The sequence below is a fragment of the Cololabis saira genome, chromosome 9, assembly GCF_033807715.1.
Source record: "Cololabis saira isolate AMF1-May2022 chromosome 9, fColSai1.1, whole genome shotgun sequence".
NCBI classification, from domain to species: domain Eukaryota; kingdom Metazoa; phylum Chordata; class Actinopteri; order Beloniformes; family Belonidae; genus Cololabis; species Cololabis saira.
Window position 1 is genome coordinate 42,860,658 of NC_084595.1, and position 9,913 is coordinate 42,870,570.

General features: G+C 40.2%; 1 protein-coding gene across 1 annotated transcript in view; it reads left to right on the forward strand.

Annotated features, from left to right (window-relative positions):
- Window positions 1–4,956, forward strand: part of dok2 (docking protein 2) — a 29,494-nt gene extending 24,538 nt beyond the window's left edge. Inside the window, exon 8 of the mRNA XM_061730155.1 lies at window positions 4,129–4,956. Within this exon, the coding sequence (XP_061586139.1) occupies window positions 4,129–4,956 (828 nt within the window). The remainder of the gene's footprint in view (window positions 1–4,128) is intronic.
- The last annotated feature ends 4,957 nt before the right edge of the window (window positions 4,957–9,913 follow it).

Sequence of the window (9,913 nt, forward strand, 5' to 3'; positions counted from 1 at the left end):
TATTGAAAATATACAAACTCTCAAAGAGGATAATGGATAAATATCAATTTAAATGCAATATGAAGCGAAAGGAAAATAAAAAAAGGGGGATTCTTGTAAGGAATACAAAAAACAAGGCGCTCTAAGAATTAAAAAGTGCATATGAATAACAAAATAAATTAAAGCTGCAAGCAGCGATGAACGGGCCCTCGCACCCTTGTGCACGTTCAGGCTGCAGTGGAAGCTTGTATGACTTGCATGTAGATTCTTCAGGCCTGGACATTTAGCGGATGACACCACCCACGACTCTCTATATCAAACCATTCAAAAGTTATGGCAGAAAGTAGGATCTATCAGATATTGACCAATCAGAAGAAGGGGCGGGGCTAATTTGCACCAATTATGTTCAAGGACCCAATACCGAGTCAGATGACACCACCCACGAGTCTTTATGTCAAACCATTCAAAAGTTATAGCAGAAAGTAGGATCTATCTACAAGACAGAGAACAATATGTTTGCATCAATGGTTGCTATTCCGCAAAGTTAAAAATATCAGTTGGGGTTCCACAGGGCTCGATACTTGGTCCTTTATTGTTTTTGATTTATATTAATGATTTAACCATGAACTGTAATACATTTCTTCCGATTTTATTTGCAGATGATACTAATCTTGTTGCCTCACACAGGGATTTAAATACCCTTGTCAATCATGTTAACAATTAATTATTGGATCTCTTCAAATGGTTTCAACTGAACAAGCTTACTCTTAATATAAAAAAATGCAACTTCATGATTTTTAGTAACAAAAACAAAACATTCCTCAAAGAAAAACCTAGAATTATAATCAATGGCTCTGAAATTTGCCAGGTTACTCATACCAAATTCTTGGGTGTCATTATCGATGATTGTTTAAATTGGAAACAACATATTGATACGGTATGCATGAAATCTATGAAGATGCTTTGTATTTTGAGAAAAGTTTGTCCTTTTGTTCTTCCTTCCTCTCATTTAACTCTCTATTATAGCTTACTCTTCCCTCATCTTAATTACTGCAACATTGTTTGGGCTTCGACACATCCAACATATATTAATAAATTATTGATTATTCAAAAAAGGTTTCTCAGAATGAGATCACATGCAAACAGATATGAGCCGTCTGCTCCCCTTTTCATTAAATATTCATTATTATCAGTCAATAAAATTAACATTTTCAAAACATGTTTATTTATGTTCAAATTTAAAAATGATATACAAGATCTTCCTTCTTCTTTTCATAATTTCTTTTATGTTAATTCCGATATTCATTCTTATGCCACAAGGCACAAAGGTGATTTTAATTTACCGTTTTGTAGAACATGTAAACATCAATCTTTCATCACTTACAGAGGCCCCCACTTGTGGAATTCACTCAATAAATCTCTTAAATCATCACCATCCTTGCCAATATTCAAAAAACATTTAAAGAACTTTCTTATTGTTTCATCTTTGTAATGTTCATTATTTGATCTGAATTACATTTTCTTGTGTTTTTTTGTTTTTTTTACTCTCCCTTGTGTAGCTTTTGTTTTGTGTTTTATTCATATATGGAAAGGATTCTATATAAGCCACCAGGCTTCTTCCTTTCCTTGCATGTTATTTCATTGTTTTTCATTTTTTGTTCATATTTGTCTTATATTGCTGAATAAATAAACTAAACTAAACTAAACTATCAAATATGGACCAACCAGATGAAGGGGGGGCGTGCTTTTTGGCGTCTAGCGTCACCACAGTAACGCTTTTGACTGAGAAAAGTAATGTGCATCGTCGCAGGATGGAGACGCACATTTTTATGTATAACACACCTGGGTGCACGTTACGGTTCAGGCAAAGAAGCGGCCGAAGAAATGGCATAAATTGCGCCAAAATTACACGATTAATTCAAAATGGCCGACTTCCTGTTTGGTTTCGGCCATGGCGCCAATAGACTTTTCTTTAAGTTGTGACATGATACAGGTGTGTACTGATTTTCATGCATGTACGTCAAACCGTATTGTGGGGCTTGAGGCACAAAGTTTTCTAGGGGGCGCTGTTGAGCCATTAGGCCACGCCCATTAATGTAAACCATTAAATATCACATTTTTCGCCAGGCCTGGCTTGCGTGCAAAATTTGGTGACTTTTGGGGCACGTTTAGGGGGAAAAAAGGCCCTCATTTCATCTGAAAAATAAAAAAGAAAGAAAAAAGAAAGAAGAAAAATTCCTACAGATACAATAGGGCCTTCGCACTGGAAGTGCTCGGGACCTAATAATATGATAGAAAACAAATTACAATTTGGAAGAATAAAGTCAACATCTCCAAACAAAGAATAAAAATAACCGAAAAGAGTGGATCGGCCTGCCATAATTTGAAATACAGATGAAAATGTTGTCTCAAACTAAGTTAAAGCCAAAGAGTATACGTTTTAAGAGAGGATTTAAAAACAGGAAGTGAGTCAGCCGTTGTGATGTAGAGGCTGCTCCTTCCGAGGTCTTGGGACGATGACTGTAAATTCCAGATCACCTCTCTTCTTCTTTGTCTTTGGGACAACAAGCAGCGAGTGATCTGCTGACCTGAGAGGGCATGAGGAAGCAAACGGATGTAGCTAATGTGACCGATACTGTGGGGCAATGAAGACATTTAAAAGCAAATTAAATCATTTTAAAATCAACCAGGAAATGGGAGCCAATGATGATACCATAACTGGGGTGATCGGCTCCTGTTTTTTGGTGCCATTTAAAAGATGATTTGCATCTTTTTGAACCTGCAGTTGTGAAAATTAAATCTGACTCATCTCAAAACACAGAGGATTACAGCAGTCTAAAGGAATTGTGATAAAAGCATGGATTCAAATCTCAAAATGATGCAGAGAGAGAAATGTTTTGACTTCGGTCAGTTGTCTCAAATGAAAAAAGATGGCCTTGACATCTGATTAACCTGTGACTCAGGTAGGATCACTCACACACACACACACACACACACACACACACACACACACACACACACACACACACACACACACACACACACACACACACAGACACACACACACACACACACACACACACACACACACATACACACACTCACACACACAACCTCGTCTTCACACTAATTCACACAGGAAGATTTAATTGAATTCTAAACAGGTACACCATAGTTCTTTACTCAGATTCCTCATCATTTCATTTATGTTACAAGACAAATGAATCATGTTTACTGTAAAGAAATCACAACACTGAATTTTCACTAATGGCAACTTTATTGTTAAAAAAATAAAACATAAGTTGTACGTATATAAATAACACCGGTCAGGTCCGTTGAGTGGCCCCGGTGCTCCGGAGCTAAGCTAATTACTTAGCCCATACAAAGATCATACTTGTAGACAAATATAAATAACATAAAAAAATAACGGAACTTACCGCTGACTCGTGTGCAGTTGCCGGGTCCGTGCTGTTGTTACTGATCCTTTTATGAGGGTAAATGTCGATGCAAAAACTGTCCCTTGCTGTGGAAACCGGTTGAAACAGCCACCGCTTCTAAACAATGGCGGAGCTCCAGCCGGCAGAGCTGGTTGTGGGCGTGGTTTCAGCAGCGGAGGCCGACCTATGGAAATCTGCTCCTGTTGTTACGTAATGACAGGAGCAGATTCTGAACGGCTCGTAAAAGTCACATCACACTGGAAGATTCAGCCGGGCGGGGTGAACAGACCCTGCAGAATTTCATGGGATTTCATCTTTCCTGTGTTGGCAGGGTGAGGGGAGACCACTTTATATATGTTAAAACAAGAAAAAACGTGTTTTTCATATTAGGTCCCCTTTAAAAGTAACTCCACTTCTCTGTCACTCCAAACGAAAGACTCTCGTTCATCTTGGAAGTAACTGGAAGTTACTCGTGTCATTTGTTGATGTTTTTTTCCAGGATTCTGATTGGCTAGCATGACTTTATCTTCTCGTTACACTGCCCCCTGTAGGTTTGGCTGCTCATAGCACCTTAACAGCTATTTATGCGGGTTCGTTTAAATGATGGTATTTTTCAAAACGTAGAGGAGGAGGAGTTTTTGTAAATACTGTTAATACTCCTATGTGTAAACGTGGCCTGACATTCTGCTCTTATTGTTTCCTCTGTTTTCAGTCCCACCTGGAACCTCCAGTCGACAAAATGCTGACCGGGGTGAGGAGTTTGAATCTGGACTCCCGTGGACTTCCTGTGAGCCGAAAGAACCAGGTTAAGATGATCTCCAGTTGTCCTCTGCCTGATCCCGGTTTTGAGTCCTGCCCCGGCCTGGCCCAGAACCCCAGTCCTACCCCCAACCGCAGGCACAGCCCCAAGCTGGGCTCCAACCAGAACAACGAACAGATGTACTCTCAGATCACCCTGTCCAGCACGGGCCAGTCCGTGAAGAAGAAGACCGGGAGCGCGGCTCCCTCCTTCACCAAAGAGCCAGAATACTCCCTCCCCTTTGACACCATTGCTCTAAATGTCATGTCCGACATCCTTCAGGCTGACCAGGGCCTCGGCGGCGAGGCGGGTGCAGATCCACTGTACGACAGCATAGACGAAACCAAGATCAGAAACATCTTCCGGAACGAAAGTAAAACTCACGAGCCGGCGTACAGGAAGGCAGACCACATCTACGACGACCCTGAAGGCTGCGCAGCCGCCGTCGCACCGCAGCGGCCTGACCTGGCCGTCGGGGTGTACGACGACCCCGAGGAGATGAAGGGAGATGCATGGAAGATTATGGGCACAACGGCCGACCCCGTGGGCCACGAGTACCCCTACAACGCCCGCGTGGACGACTACGCTGTGCCCAAACGAACCATGAGAGCATGCCCTCCGCAGAACTCAGCTGAAAAAAACCAGGACGGGCAGGAGGAGGAGGCAGAGGAGGAACGGGAGGAGCAGACGGACGACCGGGATGATTCACCGTACAACAATTTGAAGTTGAAAATGGTGTAAAAAAACAACCTGAGGAACTACAGCTCACTCCCAGTCTGTATGCAGGTTCCATACTCTGCTTTTGTGTTAGATTGCACAGCCTACTTATTCTATATCTCTGTGTGCTCCCCTGCTCCCTGCTCACTCTGCGATTATTGGTTGGCTGCCTAAATCGATCAGACATATGACCTGTTGCCATGGTGACAGAGACAAATTGAGGATGTTTCTTTGGCACCTCGTGCTGAATTGAACCTGGTAAAGGGGCAGGTCTGACCATGCAAGGGAATAAATACATGGTCTGGGTAAAACTACTGGGTTAAACCTAAAGTTAAAAGTACCAATCCACGGATGCAAAATTTGCCTGCTGAGCAGAAAGTTGCTTTGAGAAAGAAAAAAAAAAAAAAACGTGAATGGTCCAGTAATAACTGCTTGTTCAACTTTTTTATTATTTATTGCCTAATCAGGGCCTGTAACCATCCATCCATCCATCCATCCATCCATCCATCCATCCATCCATCCATCCATCCATCCATCCATCCATCCATCCATCCATCCATCCATCCATCCATCCATCCATCCATCCATCCATCCATCCATCCATCCATGCCTGTGGCAGTACACTGCAAAAACTCTAAATTTTAACAAGAATATTTGTCTTATTTCTAGTTAAAATCTTTTTACACTTAAAACAAGACTCATCACTGGAAAAAAACACAATTTTCACCTGTTTCAAGTAGATTTTCTCTTAAAATAAGTAGAAAAATCTGCCAGTGGAACAAGATTTTTTTGCTTGTAATGGCAGATTTTTTCTACGTATTTCAAGTGAAAATTTACTTGAAACAGGTGAAAATTGTAAAATAACACGTTATTATTCTGGTAATGACTCTTGTTTTAAGTGTAATGAGATTTTTTGACTAAAAATGAGACATTTTAACTAGAAATAAGACAAATATTCCTGGTAAGATTTTGAGTTTTGCAGTGTAGGATGGTTTCTCAGTTGGTTGTCCCTCTAACTGCTGTGTTTCCAGCTCTCTGGAGAATCCCAGTTGTAATATAATGTATTTTGGGTCGACCTGGGTTCTGCCACAAGCAATAGGGCTCCTAAGAACCTCCAAAGGCAATTAGCCTGTCACTTCTCTCAGCATGTAGGAGCCGCAGCATCTCCAGTCTGAGCTCCTCCGACACTAAATCCATCCATCCAGGTCTGAAGAAATACATCCTACAGACATGTGTGAATCTGTTTTCATAGTCGAGTCACGTTGTATGGAAACAGGAAGCAGCTGCAGGGCATCAAGTTGGAATAACTTTTAAAATAAAAATGAGTCACGCTGCATGTGAGTGTTTTATGTTTGTGCAACAACGGGTGTGTTTGTGTATGGATGGAGAATCACAGAGGAATACACAATTCCACATTGTACAACATTTATTTTCTGTGTGAAAGAGTTCAACAAGGACATTAATTGCCTTTTGATTCTCCCTTATATTCCTTCTCCTCATGCAAATGAAACAACAACACAGCGCAAACAAAATAGCGCCAAAAATGTAAAAACAAAAATGTCTATAAAAACCTATAGAGGGAATGCGCATGACATCACAGATGCAACTTCACGGCGGGTTACGCCCACTGAGTGTCAGAAAGACTAAGTGGCAGAAAGACTGAGTGGCAGCGTAAACTTTCCGTTTGAGCAACTGGAAAACATCTAAAATGGGAAAGAGCTGTTGTGCGATCGACTGTACTCATAGATTTAGCAAGAAATCAGAGTTATCGTTTTACAGACTACCGAAAAAAAGCTTAAGAGAGACAGATGGATCGCTGCAATTCACAGAAACAACTGGATTCCAGACACCGAAACGTGGATTTGTGGTTCCCATTTTGTACCAGGTAATGTTGGATTTTTGGGTAGCTAACGTTAAACGGTCAAATCATAAAGTTCGGTGTCCTCATCACTTTAATTTCTACAACAAATCCTGCCTTGAAGTCCGACCAAGCGTCAAGACTTTTGTAAGCCTTCAAGCTTTGCTTCATGTATTTCCCCGGCGTAGAAATTAAGTTCATATAAATATCAGGAAACTGGATTTGTGGCCAAATATTAATGTCCATGGACCACTGGTTCTTGGGGTAACTGTACGGGTCACTGTCAAGTCCAACTGCCTTTAATTTAAGCCGATAATCAGCTGTTATCCCGTCTTCTCCACTAGTTGCAGCTGTTTTTGCTGATGTTTTGCCACTCAGTGTGAGTAAGGGGGCTGGTCCAGTGGGGAAGTGACGTCAATGCAGACCGTCTATATTCCGCGCTAGGCTTGTTTTCCAAACAAAGTTTCAACATGGCAGCACAAAGTAAACTGTGGTCAAGAGGAGAAACGATAAAAAAAATAGAAATAAATAAAGGTGACGGCTTAGCTGGTCGCAGGCAGGAGCTTGCTAATCAGAGATGGAACAAATACTCTGGTCCATAATTTATGCAAAACAAGGGTATTAATCCTCCAGTACACATCAAAGTGGCTATTCAAACCGTACAAAGGTAAACATATGCAAGTGTTGCTGCAACGTTTAAAGGAGCTTGAGGCAGGATTTATGAAAAAAATTCGTATACGTTTTAAGTTTTCTAGTAATAATGTCAGATGAAGCGTTCCAAACCAAAAAGAATGAGCCCTCTAGTGCATCTAGAGGGCTAGTCATTTCTTAAAAGGAGCCTCATGCTCCTTTAACGTCATGTTGTTGCAATAAACTGTTCCCTGCTTTAAGTGTTTGGTAATCGGCCCCAAAAATCTCTTTAGTATTTCATCTGATCTCAGCACCTCTTCAAAATAAGATTTTATATATTTTTTGTTTCATATCACACAAATTAACTATACAACAAAAGCAATTGTGAATCTGTTTTTGCTTCTCTTAAAAGGGTGTTTCTGTGTGTCACTGTCTAAAGTTGAATCAGATAGGTCAGTCAGGATTACACACATTATTTCCTTTTGCTAAATGCCACAATAATGAGAGAGAGAATTTCTTAGAGAATTTTATATTACTTTATTTGCGGTCAAAAGTTTATATACACAAAAAGTACTATGTCTTTAAAGAACGTGGGGAAGCCCCGATGATGATGTCATGGCTTTGGAAGCTCCTGATAAGTTAAGTGATAAGATGAGAGTTAATTGAAGGCACGTCTGGGGATGTACATTGGGGCAAAAAAGTATTTAATCATCCACCAATTGTGCAAGTTCTCCCACTTAAAAAGATGAGAGAGGCCTGTAATTTTCATCATAGGTAACTTCAACTATGAGACAGAATGGGGGAAAGCATCCAGGAAATCACATTGTAGGATTTTTACTGAATTAATTGGTAAATTCCTCGTTAAATTAAGTATTTGGTCACCTACAAACAAGCAAGATTTCTGGTTTTCACAGACCTGTAACTTCTTCTTTAATATTCACCTCTGAATGGAAAATCCAATGACCAAAACGTACACGGACCCAACCTGCCTAAGTTTTAGACTTTTTGCAGTAGCTGTCCTATTTTGGGCTGCATCTGTCACCAAGCATCCCACCCATCCACAAACCCCCATCACCTCCTACGGAACAGCTGCAATATTTTCAGCTGTATGACTCTTCGGGAAAGGGCAAACCCCCAATTAAGTTTTTTATCAGCACCAACAAAACGAAAGGTTACAGCGTGATATGCATTGATGTCAATGGAGGTCACATATCTGCTTTGAGGCCGACGCTGTCGGTAGTCAGGGGTTTTTTGCCTTCTCCTTTTCATTCACATTTCTCCTTCTCCTCCCCACCACAGCCTTAATGATGTACCTGAGATCCATTTTTTGCTACAAATGCTCTGAATGAAGGACCACTCTCCACAGGGAAACCTGAAAAATATGAAGTCTACAAGAGCTTAATCAAGTTCATGCTTCCTTCCTTCCTTGCAATTTTAGATTACCTACATTTCATTGAAATGTCAACTGACAGAAACTATACAAATCAGGAGATTTGTGCTACGATGCTTCAAATTCACTTGTATCTATTATCCCATTCTTTCAGTCACCACCCATCATTGGTGACCATAGGTCAGGGGTCGGCAACCCGCATGCGGCTCTTTAGCAGCGTCCTAGTGGCTCCCTGGAGCTTTTTCAAAAATGTTTGACCTTTTTTTTCTTTTTTTTCTTTTTTTCTTCTCTTTTTCTTTTTTCTCTTTTTTTCTTTTTTTTCTCTTTTTTTGTTCCCTTTTCCTTTCCTTTTTAATCTTGCCTTTTCGACTTTTTTCTCAAAATTTTGACTTTTTTCTCAACATTTCGACTTTTTTCTCGACATTTCATTTTTTTCTCAAGATTGTACTCCAACATTAATCTCGACATTTTGACTTTTTTCTCGGCATTTCGACTTTTTTCTTGGAGTGCATAATGAAAAAAAAATCTTCCCCCAGTTATAACTAATATAGAAACATGCAGCATGTGTTGTCTTCATTCTAAGGCTGATACAAGACTTTTCATTTTTTGCAGCTCCAAACATATTTGTTTTTTGTGTTTTTGGTCCAATATGGCTCTTTCAACATTTTGGGTTGCTGACTCCTGCCATAGGTGATGGTAGGAATATAGATCCACCAGTATAGTCATGTTTGTTGATCCAGCTTCACATTACTGCAGTTCTAGTAAAAGTCAGTTGGTAAATACGTTTTTTTTAAATTTGAGATAAAGGTAAAATATTTGTCTGTTCTTTCAGGTTTCCGGGCATGTCCTCATTCTCAATCTAGCTTCATTTGGGAGTTTTGCAGGTATCCGTTTCACCCAGCAGGGGGAGGCACAACACAGGTTTATGAACAACTCAGTCAGCGTTCATTACATGTTTCAATAAAGCAAACCCCGTGTGCTGCATTTGGGTCCAAAACCTCACCCCGTAACAACATTCTACTTAAACTTAAGTTAAACATGTTTAATCTATCTTTAGGATAATACAAATTTACGTTTTCACAAGCTTCATTTGTTTAAAAGTA